A 16,758-nucleotide genomic window follows, 5' to 3' on the forward strand; every position below is an offset into this window, starting at 1 on the left:
GTGGAGGAGGGGAAGCCGCCCGGAGCTCCGGGACAGACGGCGCCACGTCCATCAAGCATGTGCAGGTGGACGCCTGATTGACATTTATACACCTAGTCGGCATTTTGCATTTACTTGTTTATTTACCTGTTCATTAACCTGTTTGTTTCCCTGTTTAGTTACTTGATTGGCTGCCGTTGGCCCTAAGACATCCAGGGGCCCTGCGTCTTATTCACTGGGGGTTTGGGGGTCTTTCTTTTCAAAACCCCGTGGGACCACGTGGACTCCATCCCCCTTGACCCAATGAGAAGAGTGAGGAACGCTCCACCTTAACTCACGGTTGTAGAGGTTGTAGAAATCGTTCGTGGACAAAAATTTCCAATCCCAGGCCCTGTCCTCAAATCTGAGAAATAACCAGACAAGGCGGAGAGATGTTTTCCTCCGCTTTTTCCCCGTGTTGTTTTTCCAGATAGGACTTCCTCGCCCTGCTTTCCTCCGGTGTTTGTTTTATTCTTTTTTCTTCACCCCTTCGTTTGTTTATTTTCTTTCTTTTCTTTTTTTTCTTTTCTCTCTCCTTTATTCACCTCATCCATTTTATTTATGGCTATCTTCCAAACATGTTTTGAACCATATTTAATGTTCTGTCGATCAAACCTCTGTGTTCGGCTAATTTTATAGTCCGACATTATTTGTGTCGTTTGGTTCAGTGATGAAAATAAAAACCTTACCCTCGCACAATCTCATTGTTTTTCCCTGCAATAATAATAATAATAATAATAATAATAATAATAATAATAATATCGTGCTCCTGTCGTGGCGCCTCGCCGCCGTTAGGTGTCGCTGTGGCACACAATGGCTTCACCGTAAACAGTTGCAGCGAGTAACTCCCGCAGCGTCGCAAAGTGAAGGGAACGTTGATCTCGCTGCTTGGAAACAAACATCAGTAAAATCAGCTCCATGACGCCCGCTCCTCCTGGAAATACACACAAAATAACAAGAGAGACGAAACGAGTTGTTCTAAAAAAAATAAAATTTAAAAAAAAAAATGTCTTCATTTAATTTATTTTTATAGATTTTATTATAATTGTTTCCAACTTTTGTTTTCTGTTTTTACATTTTTATCATTATTATTATTATTATTATTATTATTATTATTATTATTATTATCCTGCAACAAAGTTGTTTTCTTCGACGATTTAAGATAAAGAGCCCGATAGTCGATAAAAATGAAAATAAAATAAAAATAAGAAAATAACAACAAATCTTTTTCGGACAAAACAATAGAAACAGGGAACAGAGAGGCCCCGGTCACACCTGAAACAATACAACGTATATGGAGTCAAATGTAAAATACGTCAACATGTAAATAAATTTAAAAAAAAAACGACATAGATAATAAAAAAATAATATCAATTAAAAAAAAAAACCAAAAAAAAACCCCTCAAAAAAATCCATTCAAACACAAGGACTTGGACGTTTGGATTTTCCTCCGCGGCCGGAGACGCCGCCGGGACGCTCTCACCTCCCACTCGCGTCGTGACGTGGGAGGAGGCGCTGCGATACAAGCGCTGAGTTCCTGCGGGGCGACCAGTCCGCCGCTGCAACGTGACCGGGACCGGGACCGGGACCGCACGCCCGCACAGGTACGTTCCCCGCGGACGAAGCTTCCTCCCACGAGCAACGCCGACGTCTCTATTTATTCATAATGAAAAAAATAAAAACAAAATAAAAGAGATGAATAGTGACGTTGATTTTTAAGCGTCTTTTCCGAGATTAGAAAGTGATTTTTTTTTTTTTACATTAATAATATCATCGTTTTCCAATTGGCTTTAAATGTGAGGAAGTATGTTATGAATGTTTTTTCTTATATATTATTATATATTTTTATATTAATGATTCAGTATATGAATAATAACGTTGAGATATAAAAGCTTTTCGAGAGGAGAAAGTGTTTTATAATAATATTAATAATAATAATAATAATATTTAAAGACACTTTCCAAAAAAAGCTTTTACCCTCTTTCAAACGACTTGATTGATTGGTGACCGTTGTCTGAAAAGCAAATTAAACGTAATGACACATGCACGTGGTGGCCGGGTGCGTTTTTATTTGGGATTTTTTTTTTTTATTCCCCCCCCACGCAGGTCAGGAAACTCGCACGCGCTCCGGAGGTTTCACACGCAGCGTGGAGCCATGAGCAGCAAGAAGTGAGTGACGTCATGAAAGACCAGGTGTCTCTCTGATTCTGGTGTGTGTGTGTGTGTGTGTGTGTGTGTGTGTGTGTGTGTGTGTGTGTGTGTGTGTGTGTGTGTGTGTGTGTGTGTGTGTGTGTGTGTGTGTGTGTGTGTGTGTGTGTGTGTGTGTGTGTGTGTGCGTGCGCGCGCGGAATCTCCCAAAGTGCACAGATGCACCAGGAGTTCCCATTGGACGCAGATACTAGCAGGCGGAAAATACTCTTGTTCAAAGCAGAGTTAAGATAAAGTATACAGATATAATAAGTACAGCATTTCGCGGCATCCAGTTTTAGTCGTGCTAGGTACTTATTACAGTTTTCCGGATTCCGTGAAACGCAGCACAAGTGACAATTTTCTGAGTTTCCGTTGAACGCCTCGTAGTTTTCTTTCACTGGTTGTTTCATGCGGGTTTTTTTTCAAGGTTTTTTTTTGAGATTTGCTTGGTCTCCTCTTTAATACGAGTGTGACTAACCTCGGAGGATGGACGTCCTGTCCGCTCCTTCTTTACTGACTGGCGATGCGACTTGGTCGGTTCTGAGGAAAACCTGTCCTGGTCGAGGGTCGAGGGTCGAGTCCGCTCCGAGTCCACCGTGAGGTCGGGGCGGAGGGACGCTTTTTTAAGTGGATTTAAGGTTCTAACGAGACCTCGACCTGTCTGTGTGTACTGCAGTTGCCATGTTTCAGATACTTTTAGCCGGAAAAATGCCAAGAAGATAAAAAATAAAAAATCTGAGAAACCAGTCCTGTGGGCTGGACCCCTAATAATAATAATAATAATAATAATAATAATAATAATAATAATAATAATAATTAATAATAATAATATATTACAATATACAAAAATGCAAGAATTAAATCAAAATATATATGTGTTTTTATGACCGAGTAAGATATACTTGTTCAATGCGGGGTTCCTGAACAAATGGCGTATTTTGCCATGTGCAGGTGTTGAGTGAGTGGAAATATGAGAATGATCCTGGTTTGGGAGGATTATGGCGTCCAGGGGAATTATCTTTTCTTTTTTCATTTTTGAGATGGTGTGCTGGACAGCTCGCGCTGTCATTCACGGCCAGGAAATGAGGTTATTATGAGATCTGAGGAGGCGGCCTATATTTGATTTATTTATACATGAAATATTTATGCACTTTTTTTCTAGAGGATGATTACAGTATGGTTTCATACGCAATGGATCCACTTTGGTCTGTTGCTCTGACTGAAATGCAGCTTTGATCATTTCTCGACGAGAGAGAGAGAGAGAGACTGAGAGAGAGACTATCCCATAGACCTAGACCCCATCTCAAACAAAGTGATACCTGTAGACCATTCAGGGCTTTTTAAGGATAAAGGACCATTTGACCATCGCACACATTAAACCTCCACGTTGAGCTTGACAGGAAAATTCCACTGAAACTTTTCTTCCTGTGTGAGAGAGAGCGATCAGGCACCGAACAAAAAAAAAAAACAGTGACTTTCCTCTTCTCAGTTTATCTTTTCGGAAAGTGCCTGTTGAATTGTTTCCTTTTTGTTTGGTGTCGTCTCGGCTGAAGGGCACAGAACGAGCTGCTCTCCCCTCTGATACCGTGGAGGGAGAGAGAGAGAGACTCATACAAGGACGACAGTAATGATAGGTTATCTGCGCAGCGACAGACAGATGGAAGCGGCTTTTCCTCACGTTTTGTTCACTCAGACGAGCCATAAACACTGATATCTAATGTATTATTATTTGTTTTTTATATTATCCATCATTCACATTATGTTTTTCGGGTAATTCGTCAAAAACACATGAGACGACTACTTTTCTACTGATTCGCGTTTTGGACAGCAACTGTGCGATTGTGGGAGCCGCGGGGGGATTCGGGGTTTGACGTCTTTTGGTTTTTCTTTTACTTTTTGGGAGCATTGGGCCTGTTATGCCTGTGGTCGTTCCATAGGTGGCAATGGAGGAAGAGTGAAAGGCCCCAGTTGGAGCGACGGAGAGAGCCAGGAGCCGTCCAGCCTAAGCACGGGGCTTCCCCAGCCTCTGCAGGGTGCGTTAAAGTTAAAACCACACACAGGGGGAGGTTAGAAGATAATACAAGGTTTAATCACAGTTGTTTATTAACTTCTCCCAGGGAAAAAAAAAAAAAAAAAAAGGAAATTAAATGTAATGTTTTGAAATCCTGGACTGGTGCTTTTGGGGGGGGGGAGGTGGTGCGGGGTGTTCTGGTTCAGTTAAAGTGAGAACTAGCGCCCCCCTTTGCTTCAGAACCAGATTGAAAAGTTTGTGTTTTAAAATGTTTAAAACAAGCAGCGCCCGTCTTATCCTCACTTGTGGGAATTTAGGTCGGGAGAACTTTACTTTTTAAATGCCCCATAAACATCAATCCGCTTTTAAGACGACACCAACAGGGGCAGAAAGAGTAGTGGGAATTCATACTGGAAAAGTGCCCGATTTCACGTAAAAGTCATTATAAAGTCATTAATCAAATTCGGAAATCAAAAGCGCGATACTCAGAAAGTACCCCGAGTGGTTCTCGCTTCTAATCAGTGGAAAGTTCAAAAAGCCTTATCTCCATATTGTAGTGTTTATCAGCAAAATGATGCGATTAACACTACAATTTCACCTGATGTGAAATTAACTCAACATTCAAGTTTTAACTTTTATTGAACCTCAGAATCACCTTCCCATACTGCAGCAGTGCAGTGATTTATTCAACCTTTTCTTTGGCATGTTTCATTTAATCAGCTGTGCTGCGAGGTTAGTGTCACAGATTGGGTTTGCTTAAAATTTACTTTAAGGATTAATTGGATCCATAATCATTCCTTGTAGAAAGGTAGACTTTGTTAGAGTGATGACCCATCTGAACATTAACTCTGCAATTGGGATCGGCAAGATTAAAATTAAAGGACATTTCTCCTTTTTTCAACCCAGGCCTTATAAAAATGTTGTTTCCTATATATATATATATATATATATATATATATATATATATATATATATATATATATATATTTTTTTTTTTTTCTGTTTCTGAAAAGGAGAAAACATGTCTTTAAAGGCTTAAACGTTTGCCCCATTGAACTACATTTAGACACGGTGAGAAGCTGAAGCAGACGCCTGGGTTGGAAAATAGCGGCGTCCCCCATATCAACAATTCAGATCCAAATTTCCAAATTTCGCAGTCTACATTAATAGTCACAAGACGATAAGACCTGAAATGTCTTCTGATGCGAGGCGTGAAATACTCATATTAAAACTCCCCAAGTTTTCATTCACCGTCGTACCTGACATGAGCACGATTCAGTATGAAGAGCCTTAACAAGGGAACTAAAAAAGTAGAAATCAGCCGCTACCCCTGCCATCCTCTTCCCTACCGGAGACTTCAGGACGAACCGTGAGGATTTGAAAAGCTTAAAAAAAAAAAAAAAATCAAAATGAACCAACTTATACTGTGTTAGAAGTGCATGGTGTCTCGCGTCTTATCGTGGGGAAGGCGCAGCGTCGTGCTCGTATGTTGTCACTTAAGCAAAGCCTCAGTAATCCTGTAAGGGCGGATGAGCAGGCAGACATGTGATGGCCCACTTGGTCCCTAGGTGACAAGGGGCAGCGTGGGGGGGGGCGGTGGCATTACGCACCAGATGGAGTGGCTCGGAGGGTGTGGGTGTGTGTGTGTGTGTGTGTGTGTGTGTGTGTGTGTGTGGGTGGGTGTGGATTTGTCAGCGCCACTACCGCCACTGATTCAACATAATTTACTTTTCAGCTTGTTGAGTTAGTTGAGTGTCAAAGAAAGCGCAAGATACTCAAACCGGGGAGCGGCAATAGCTGTTGCGGGCCTGAATCTGGTTGCCCCTTGGCCAACCAGACTCAGGCCATTGTCAACCATCTTTTGGGGTTTGGTTGCCCCCAAGTTTAAAAAAAAAAAAAAAAAAAATATATATATATATATATATATATATATATATATATATATATATTTTTTTTTTTTTTTTTCAAAGCATGGTATGTGTGTTTACTAACTTCCACCAAGGGAAATACATTTTTCTGGTACATTGGTTTACGCCGTCAAAAATAGTGAGGAGATTCTAATGTGGATTATAAATTATCCCGGATCATTATCGCTCAATTTTAAAACGCTTTTTAAAATTTGGCAACCATTTTGTCGGCGACTCGGCAAACGGCCTCAAAAAGTTGGCGTCCCGGCCTCGCGGTTGGTTGCACATCAGGCTTGAGACGTAGACTCAAGTTTAGTCGGTAGGTTTGCGCATGACCGGCGACAACCCATCACACCCGATTAGGGAAGAAGAAGAGGAAGGAGAGGGAAGAGAAGAAGAGGCTTCCTGCCGCCCCCTCCTCCTCCACCTCCTCCTCCTCCAACAGATTACCTTTGAGCCTTCCTCCACTACGCACTTAGCCGGACAGCCATTCACACACATTCAGGAGGGTTTCACTACCGCACACCTACTTGTCGCTGCGGTTGTCGTGGTTGGTGGCGGTGTTCTTTTTTTTTTTTTTTTTTTTCGGGCACGGGTCGTATCGGGGGACTCCCTCCTGTCCATGGTGTGTTTGTGGATGGGTGGAGATGAGCGCGTCCAGCAGCACCCGCCTGAACCCCGGCCCCAACACGCTGCAGGTGAACGAGCCGCGGCGCTACGGCTCCACGCTGTCGCTGGAGGAGAGGTGTGAGCAGTCTTTCTTCCTCTACTACTACTACAGGATGGAGGACGAGGCGGTGCTGGACCGGGGCGCGTCCTTCCTCAAGCACGTCTGCGACGAAGAGGAGGTGGAAGGTAAGACAGAGAGAGTGTGTGTGGATGCTGACATATTTGGGATTTGGTTTTGTTCTGGTATTGGATGTTCCAAAGTAGATTAAAATAGGAGTAGCGGTCGTAAGACAAATTAACAACTGATTAAAGAATTGAACATCCAATTGCACTAACGCTAATTAGGTTAATTGCTGTCAGTGATAACTCATTTTGGCATCCCACCAATTTCCTTACAGAAACAAATCCCGTCAGTTGATACCATTTCATTTTTCTTTTCTGTGGTCACTTCTTAAAAGGGTTATATTTCTTTTTTGTGATGTTGCTGTCCAGCCAAGTGTTTCATCGCTCATATGGGACCAAATTTGGCTTCAGTGTAAATACTGAGAGGGTCAGGGTTAGGCTTTCAAATCGCAATTTATTTGTACAGCGCCTCTCCTGCAACTTGAGAAGTTCGATTTGCTTTACCCATTAATATACAAATTCGGAGAAAGGCACCGACACAACTGCACCACAAAGAAACCCACCGTTGTTTGTAACCATCAAAGAGCGGGGGGGGGGTGGGGGGGGGGGGGGGGACGTTAAAATGCAGAGAATACGGGCACGAAAAAAGACTCGACATAGACACCAATCATAAAAAACAGGGAACCACAGAAGCAGCCATAGAGAAGCACAGAAGCAAGGCCATAGAGAAGAAACCATGGAGCTGACCATATAAAAACATAAAGCCAACCACGGGAAACCTTGGAACCAACATAGAAAACCATTGGGCCGGGCATAGAAAACCAGGGAACCAACCATGGAGAACCATACAACCAAGCATAGAAAACCACAGAACCAACCATGGAGAACAAACCATGAGCCGACCATTTATCACATAAAGCCAACCGCCGGAAACCATGGAACCAACCATGGAGAACCATAGAACCAACCATTGAGAACAAACCATGGAGCCGACCGTATAATCACATAGAGCCAACCACGGGAAACCATGGAGCCAACCATAGACAACCCTCAAACCTTCTTTAACACATCTCAGATCCTGCGGGCGCTGTTCCAAAGCCGACCTTCCATAGAAGCTGGATGGTTTTTAATTTAGTTTTGGGGAGGATCAGCAGCTTTAAGTCGGTGGCTCTCCATTTTAATCTATAGTTTATCCACGGAGCGTGCCGTCACTCCACTTCCCAAAGCGCGAGGCCCAGAGTGGCGAGCTGACGCCACGCACCGCGTGAGCCCGTGTTTACCTTCCTAATCGCCCCCCCCCCCCCCTCAAATACCTACCGGACGACAGAAAGATAAAATAATCTGCGCCTTGTCACGGGTCACGGACCAACCGTTGGCCAACCTGCAAAATGGTCGTCGGTTGTAGCCGGGAAAAAAAAAAAAAACTAAGCCCCAAATCCTGGCGTGGTTGACCAGGCGTCAAAGGGTTTTTTTGTTTTTTGTGTTTCTTGTTTTGTGTCGTGGGGGCTTCTCGTCATGTTTGAGGAGACCCGACCTGCGGTTTCACCTCAGGTCGGGTCTTTCTTTCTTTTCTTTCTTTCTTTCGTTCTTTATTTCTTTTTCTTTTCTTTCTTTAAAATTTTTTTTCCTTTTTCGCCCGAGCTTGACCCCCCCCCCCCCCCCCCCCCCCCCCCCGGTTCAATCTGCCAGACTCCCTGTAAGTACAGTCGGCTTAGGGTGTGGCGTCTAATATGTAGATCTCCTCGGAGACCATTCTCTGCTCCGCTCAGTCCGGTTCTCCCGACCGGAGCCGAGAGATTCTCTTCTCCCTTTAGCCTTTTTTTTTTTTTTTTTTTAAGAATTGATTGAACACAATGAGGCCAGATAGTTTTACATTTCCCGACATTGCTTGAGATAGATTGTCCGGCGCGTCTTTGAGGTCTGAACTTTCCTCGGACGGCTCATTTATCTGCTGGTTATCTCGGCCTGATTGGCTGGCTGTTCTTTTTTTTTTTTTGCCATCCCCCCCCCCTTACCGATAGTCATTATCCTCTACGAGCGAAAGCTTGGAATCTGCGTCAGACGCTGATAATTCTCGAGACAAAGGATTAAGTTACGCAGGCCCGGCCGCCGCAGGATCACATGCGGCTCCTGCTCCGGGGGCAGAACCTGGTCTTACGATCTGGGCGAAGTCGGGTCGGATGGATGGAGCGCGTGCCAATTATAGCGTTAGGCCTAGACTTGCCAGTTTGTTACGGTAATAGGCCCGTGCCAGATGTTCCGCGGTCTCCCTAAAGAGAGTAACATGGCGTGTAGGCCGAGCGAATACCGGCTCCCCGGCTCTCCAGATTTGAAGGCCGTTGCAAAAATAAAATCAACAGAGTGTTGTAGGAAGCTGTGCTCAGCCATAACCTGATGCACCTGCTGCCATCGTGCAACTTAGCGACGAGGTTGAGGCGAGGTTGCTGGCGATCCAGTTTTCTACCCGGCGATGTCTTTGTCAGTTTTTGTGCAAATGGAAAAAAATAAAAATAAAGGCGCCAGTGTTTCTAGTATGAAGGCAGGGTGGAGAATTCTGACTCTGCGTCTTCCGTTTGGTTTATGTGGTTTTCTTAGGTTAAAAGCTTGTAAAAGGCTTTTTATATTATTATTATTTTTTTAAGATAAGCAGGGAAGCTCTGACATCTGATCCGACAAGCCTGAACACACTTCTATGGACACTCATAACATTGGTTTTCCACAACGTCCAAGCCAATTTCGTGCCAAGTTGGGGGCCATTTAAAAAAATAAAAAAATAAAATAAAAATAAAAAGGCTTCCATGGGCCTCAGGGTTCAAATTCACAGCGCCTCCATAGCTTCATCTTTGCATAACATACAAACCTACATCTGAGCCGAATCTGACTCTTTGGTCGCAATATGACCCAATTCTTATGGATATTTCACCTTGACCGCCCCCTATAATGGTGAGTGTCATCTTTTACAGGTCATTGCTCAACAAAAATGCATACATATGGAGAGGCGTGATGGGGAATTACTTTTTTAAATACCCAAATTTGGTGCGGTACCTTTTTTAGCTCATTGATTTTGGCAATATATTCCAAAATCTTGTGGTCGAAAAAGTATGTTTTGTCCAATGCAAGTTGATAATATATTACACATCATTTTAGTTAAGTTGTTATTTCCAACTTTTTGGCCAGACACCCAGTGGACATGACAACACGACAACTTTTCTTTTTGTAATTTTCTGCGGTGACGGATCGAAATAAATGAAACCGAAAGAGCTGTCAGAGGGATGGCGTCTGCTCAACAGGTGTTGGAGCTGAATTAGAAAAAAAAAATTGGGTGCACAGAACGAGCGAAGGAGGTGTAGAGAATAAGAGGAGAGAGCGCGAGTGATGGAAGAGAGAGGGGATAACAAGAGAGAGTGATAGATTTAGAAAAGGACTCAATGGGTTGGAAGGGAAGATTTGCACTCTGCCAGCGCCGTTTTGTGCCCACTTCCTCTCGTCTCTCCGGAGTCGTCTTTTAGGATCCGACTGAAAGAACCGCGTCCAGCTCTGGATGGAGCAGCAGCACGGCCGGTTTCCCCGGCAACCAGCTCACTGGGAGGGAGGGGCCACCCCAAATTATAGCCTTAAAATACCCAAGAGTTTGAGAAATGGACAGTGAATTGGAAAACGTTTATTTTTTTCTTCTGTTTGTACAATTTCTTATCTCTGTATCATACAAATGACAGTATTACCTCCATGCACGGTGCCCGCCGAAATATGGCCTTAAAATACTTAATATTCATGGAAAAGATGGAGTCTGAGAGAATTTGAAAGTTAATTATTTTTTTCCTGTTTTAATGTTAATTTGTACAATTTCTTATCTCTCACTATTGAACAAACCAGTCAAAAAAAGTGTCAAATATGTAAATAGTACCAAAGTACATGTTACCACAAAATATAAAAATGAATGTTGTTAAAATCTTGTTTAAATACTTATTCGGAGTCTATGTTGTGTTGTCATAATGTTTGTAAACCTAAAGGCATTTCAAAATTTAGACATTTAAGATACTTGTTTTGCTCATTTAACACAACAACTTACCTAGAAATAAGCCCAAAAAGTTTTTTTTTTTTTTTGACACTTTATTTTTATTATTTTATGTTATTAATTAGAATTACGGTCTTCCTAGAGGGAGGACTTGACGCGTCTCGGTCCATTGATCGACTGTGTGTTGTGTGTAAACACTGGAGCGGAGCCGTGTTTTGAACTAAACGTCATCCTGGATGAACCCTGTCAAAGGGGATGCTGGTTCTATCTGCCGCTCCTCTTCGTTCCGCTGTCTGTCTGCCCTTCTGCCTGTCTGTCTGCCTGCCTCTTTTTATGTTTTATGTTCCCTTAGTGCTGGTGATGGATTAATACTGTAGATGGATAGAGATACTTCATAGTCAGTTGCGGTGTTACAGCAGCTTTCATCAAACCAATACACTAAGGTAAAGGAATAGAATAAAACAGGAAACAAATGAGCATTATGCAAGAAATAAATTAACAAATAACCCAAAAAAAAAACGTAAAGAAAAATTTATAATATAATAAACCTAGAAATGAAAAAAATAACCCAAAAATGAGTCCTTAACTACTGTAAAGAAGCAAGACTTTTTTTTTTCATTATACAATGAACACAAAACAAGCCATAACTGGAATGCCAGAATATTGTTTTAGTTTGATGTCATGTCTCCTGCTAATTTGGATGGTAGGGCTGCGAGATTATTCAATATAATATCAATAGATTGTGATATGAGACCAGATATCGCCAGGGACTTTATAGATAAAATAAAAATCCATAAAGCTGATAACCTAGTGTTGTATGTGTCTCAAAAAAATGAAGAGATACTGATTGATCCAGTATATTTGATTAAAATATCAAAATTGCGCTGTGAGGCTATTGTCTGGGACTTCAATTACACTGTATAGTTCAATGTAGTTCACAATAGTTCAAATAATGTATGTGAACATCATAGAGAGTTCTAGGCGTTCTCTCTCTGTACCTGCTTGCTCATAATATCCCCGTTACTAATGATTATTCCTCAGTTTTTTGTGTATAAATATCTTGGGTTAAAATATCGTGACATTTGATTTTCGACAATATGTCCTCGCCCTAGTCCGTGACCTGAAGACGTAGTGTCAGATTGGGCGACAGGTCTTCTGTTTTACCTTCAGTGTTCCTCTTTGCGTTGCATTTGGCCAATGTTTAAAATTATAAATAAATGACGATAAATGTTTTATTTGCTCCATTTTTTTTTTTCCTTTGGAGTTGCTCGCGTGCAAATTTTGATGAACCCTCTGATACTCGTGGCTTTGTGATGCCAGTGCATAGTGAGGGATGTGGATGAGGAAGGTCATTGTTGTTTTGGACGGTTCAGTGGCGCGGTGCTGGGCTCAGTGTGACCCAGAGTCTGGTTCCAGGCGCGACACGGATCTCATGGAGCCTTTGTTCGGTGGATCGCTCCCTGTTTACTTCCACATGACGCCATGTATTTATTTATCTATTAATTCAGGTTGCATGTCAAGGTGTTTGGAGGATATTAAGTTATAATAAGATAATGACTTATTACATTTTTATAACCTGAAGGGAGTTGCTGCATGAACAGTCGCTCAAGAAAATTCTCATCAGGAAAAAGTTGAATGAAATAGAAAATGGTGCATTTGAACAAGCGCTATATTAATCGTAAAACCAACTAACTTAACTACACAAGAGTAAACCAAGCGAAAACTGGCGGAACTTCGAAAGAAAGCTGAAAAAATAATGATAAAATTGCGAGGGGGAAAAAAAATTGAAATGGGAGGAAAAGGTCAGCGGTGCCAAACAAGTTGGAAGAAATGTTATAAAAATAATATTCACTCTTCTATGTTCTAAACACTCTGACGAATGTTGTGAACAATCTCTAACTACATTTTCACTGGATTCCCCCACTGCGAATTCCCTGTATGTTGGACGTCCTTGCAGAGCAACAAACAAACCTCTACTCAAAATAGACAAAGAAAGAGGAAAAAGAAGCTTTCCTATAAAAAAAAAAAAAAGAACATGCCGATTTGAACATAAGCCAAATGGTTTGATTAAAAACAAACCGGTCACAGCAATGAAGTGAAGTCAAGTAAATAAATTAAATAGATTTTGATTTGTGGATTCTGGTTCTGTGTCCTGGCTGCTCTGTGACCGCTGACCTCCAAAAAGCCACACGGTTAAACTCGCACCTTTCCGCGAAGCTGGCGCTGCTGAGCCGCAGCATCGGGCTCGGCTGCCAAATGGAAAACAATGTGGAAGTTTCCCGCCGCAAAGTTGCTTCCAAGTCGAAAAGGCATCGTTTTTCACCAAAGAGAGGACTCGGCAGCAAATAGTTTGTCAAAACGTATACCCCAAAAACAATCTACGTTTCTCAAACTGGGGATTCGAAAGCAGGGGGGTTCTCAACGTGGGGTCCGGGGTCCCTCAGGGGCTCCCTCAGGGGCTCCGTCAAGAGGCTCCAGGGGGAGGTTTGATCCACGTAAATCACAGCCAACAATAAAAGAAAAATTATTCTCGGATTTGGGGATTCCACAAACAATCTCAAAACGGGGTCCGTGGGGAAAATTTAAATCAAATTGAGTGTCGTCGATGTAGAAGAGGCTGAGAAATCACCGCTCTGCCCCGTTGGATTGAGCGCTCGACACCTTCCGAGTGTCTCTTATCTCCAATCAGCTCATTCCTGCGTCTTCTGCTCCAGCCAAATATTTATCTTGACACTGTGCTGCAACCTCTGCACGCCGCACTTGGGTCTGTTTGAGCAGCGTTCCAGGTGAATGATCGTGTTTAAACTTTCTGTTGAAGTGGTCAATATGCTGTTGCATAACGCGCACGCACGCACACACACACACACACACACACGCACGCACGCACGCGCGCACGCGCGCGCGCACACACACACAAACAACCCCCGTCGGTTAGTCACCCACGTTGGTTCTGCACTTCTGGGCAGCGGCGTTCTCACTGGTTCCTATAAACTCTGGATGTGAGAACGTATGAATCACAGGTCGGGGGTTTTGTGTGTTCCCTGGGAAGCGGAGTGTCCAAATTCAACAATGGTGTGGCAGCGGCAGCGCTCAAATTGCCCTGGTACCGTTCCATGACATTCCATGACAAAATCTCTGTTTGACTAGAACCTCACTTTTATCTTTTTCCGTGAGCCAATATTAAAAACTGAAGCCGAAAATAATTTTGCCGTAACTTTACATTTATTCGAATGGATTTATTTCCTTACATCGAGGCAGAGCAAATTAAATTTAAAGACGCTATATGACCTGTCACTCAATATTTTCTGTATTTAAAAATACATAAGTTGGTATGAAGGGGTTTCATCCGCAGCCTGTGCCTACGTTCCCAGCACTAGTTACTTGTGTTGTGAAATACTAAAAGACAAAAGACTCTGTGTAACCAGGACCAGATGGATTTATTTAAAGCGGGGAAGGCCGATTGAGAACAGAGTTCTCTTTTGCAACGACGCCCGATACGGTTCTTTTGGGTGCAGATACGACACAAAAGAATATCAGAAACGTGAAAAGACAAAAGCGTATACGTTACGAGAGTGCAGATTTCCCCAAAAAACACCACCCAAATAAGGAAGGATCCGACGCTCTGTTGACCTGGAGGCGTCGCCGCCACCGACGGCGTTCGAAACGTTCTGTAGTTTTTCCTGTGTTTCGCGCGGGGTTCACCAGGTGTGAAGTCCTCCTGAGAACGCGTGTTTTCTTAAGCTTGCAGAAGAGATCGTGCATCAGGAGTGAACTCTCGTCAGGGACACACTAAAAAGACTTTCAAAAGACATTATCAGACATCTAAAGACTGTGCACGCTCTATGGGATTTAGCGAAGGGGGGCTCCCCCATATGGAGATCCTAGCTTCACACTTATAAGACCCAAGACAAGCGATAATATCAAAGCAACCTCATATCCTCACGGGTCCAGGTCTTCTTACGAGAGTCGGGTGATCACAAGATTTTTCTGACTTCTGATTTCCTCATGATCCCCCAATGACCCTTTTACATTTGCCTGTTATCCCTCGGTCCTCGCCGCAGTCCTTCAGCGTAAACCAGACATTACGGCACCATTTCGTTTTTGTCTCGGGTGGCGTTCGGTGCAGTACGCGCTCCTGCTCCATGTAATATTCCACGCAGAGAAAAGCTTAATTAGATGATGATCCTGTCTCCCCCCCCCCCCCCACCCCGCTTCCTGTCCATCAGGTCACCACACCGTTTACATCGGCGTGCACGTGCCCAAGAGCTACCGGCGGCGGCGGCGTCACCGGCGGCGAGCCGGCCACAAGGACCGGAAGGAGCGTCTGGCCGAGAACGCCTCCGACAAGTCGGACACGGAGACCGCCGAGGAGGCCAGCAGCAGCATCCTCAAGCCCCTGAGTAAGTGCCGATGGGGCCCTGTCAGCGGCCATTAGTGCCGTCGCACGTCTTGGTTTCCCGGCTCCCTGTGCCGGGATAACGAGGGGGTGGGGGGGAATGAAATAATGAAAGAAAGAGCGTGTCTCCTTCTGACCCCCCGAAGGGAACGCCCGACTCTCGGTCACTGGGAATAGAGGCGCTTCCCCCGACACCCCTCCCACCCCTCCGCCTCCCCCTGGTGGCTGACGGGAGTGTTTGGACACAGCGGGCGAGGAAGCCGGGTGGAAGTAATGGCTCTCTCGATATGATTGTGTGTGTGTGTGTGTGTGTGTGTGTGTGTGTGTGTGTCTGCTCTCGGTTGGATGGATCTTTGTGAGTTACCGAAGGGCGGTCTCTTGCTTGGACAAAAGAGGGACATGTGGTCAGAGAGGGAGCGCGAGAGGAAGGAAGGAAGGAACGAGGCAGAGGTGACAGAGGGTGATTAAAAGTCCAACTCTCAGTGATGTCAGCGTTTTCTTTTTGGTCCCTTCCCCCGCAGAGTGAAGTACAAGTCGAATTTCTTTGACTGAAATTTCTTGGTCGAGTCGAGGGGGAAATCGACTGATAATGGGGAAAAAATGTGGGTATAATAATCCAAAAATGATGAAATAAAATCTATTTTAGCAAAAGAGTGAAAAATATTATGTATATACAGTGGTACCTGGACTTACGACTGCATCTACTTATGACTAATCCAAGATACGAGTAGCGATAGTCGCAAAAATTTGTATCGACTTGCGACCAACTGCTCCAACATACGACCGTGCAAATGTGCAGTTGGCGCGTCCGCGGTCAGTCAGCAGTCAGTCAGCAGCCAGCCAGCAGTCAGTCAGCGGGCGACCTACATCACGTGTGCATGTAGTTCGTGGCTTATCGATATTTTTTTCATATTTACTGTGTTTGTGCTGTGTATTTTGTCTATTTTAACCCTGCATGATTTCATAATTCATATGGGAAAAATTGACATACGACTGTTTTAACATACGACCGTTCTTATACAACCAATTACAGTCGTAAGTCGAGGTACCACTGTATATATAAAATCCAAAAAGTGAAAAATACATTTGTATTTTCTTCAATTTCCCTACAGAATTCCGAAAAAAGAATAATGGTTTAATTAGTGACTGACATCCAAGCGCGAGCGCCTTCCTTTAAGGTCGCACAGATCGGGTTTTGGTTCTGTATAAAAAGCTGCCGTGTGCCGTGCCGGGCACGGCGCTGTCTGATTCCTGGACTACGGCGAGTGACGCGCTTCCTTGTCGTGATGCCGGAGATTTTAATTCCAGACCTGGACGTCGGAGAGCAGGAAGACTCCTCTCTGCTAATCCCACTCTAATCCTTCTTGCCGCGCAAGTTTGTTGCGTGCCGGGGAGAGGGAGTCAACGCCTGTCAAGTTCTACGCATTCG

At 43.7% G+C, this 16,758-nt stretch overlaps 1 protein-coding gene across 1 annotated transcript in view; it reads left to right on the plus strand.

The window, feature by feature from the left end:
- Positions 1–6,908: 6,908 nt before the first annotated feature.
- slc4a4a (solute carrier family 4 member 4a) overlaps positions 6,909–16,758 on the plus strand; it is a gene marked incomplete at both ends in the record, with an annotated part of 50,326 nt that continues 40,476 nt past the window's right edge. Inside the window, 2 exons of the mRNA XM_080003706.1 lie at positions 6,909–6,981; positions 15,160–15,333. Coding sequence (XP_079859832.1) covers positions 6,909–6,981; positions 15,160–15,333 — 247 coding nt within the window. The remainder of the gene's footprint in view (positions 6,982–15,159; positions 15,334–16,758) is intronic.

This window comes from Zeus faber, assembly GCF_960531495.2.
Source record: "Zeus faber genome assembly, chromosome: 7".
NCBI classification, from domain to species: Eukaryota; Metazoa; Chordata; class Actinopteri; order Zeiformes; family Zeidae; genus Zeus; species Zeus faber.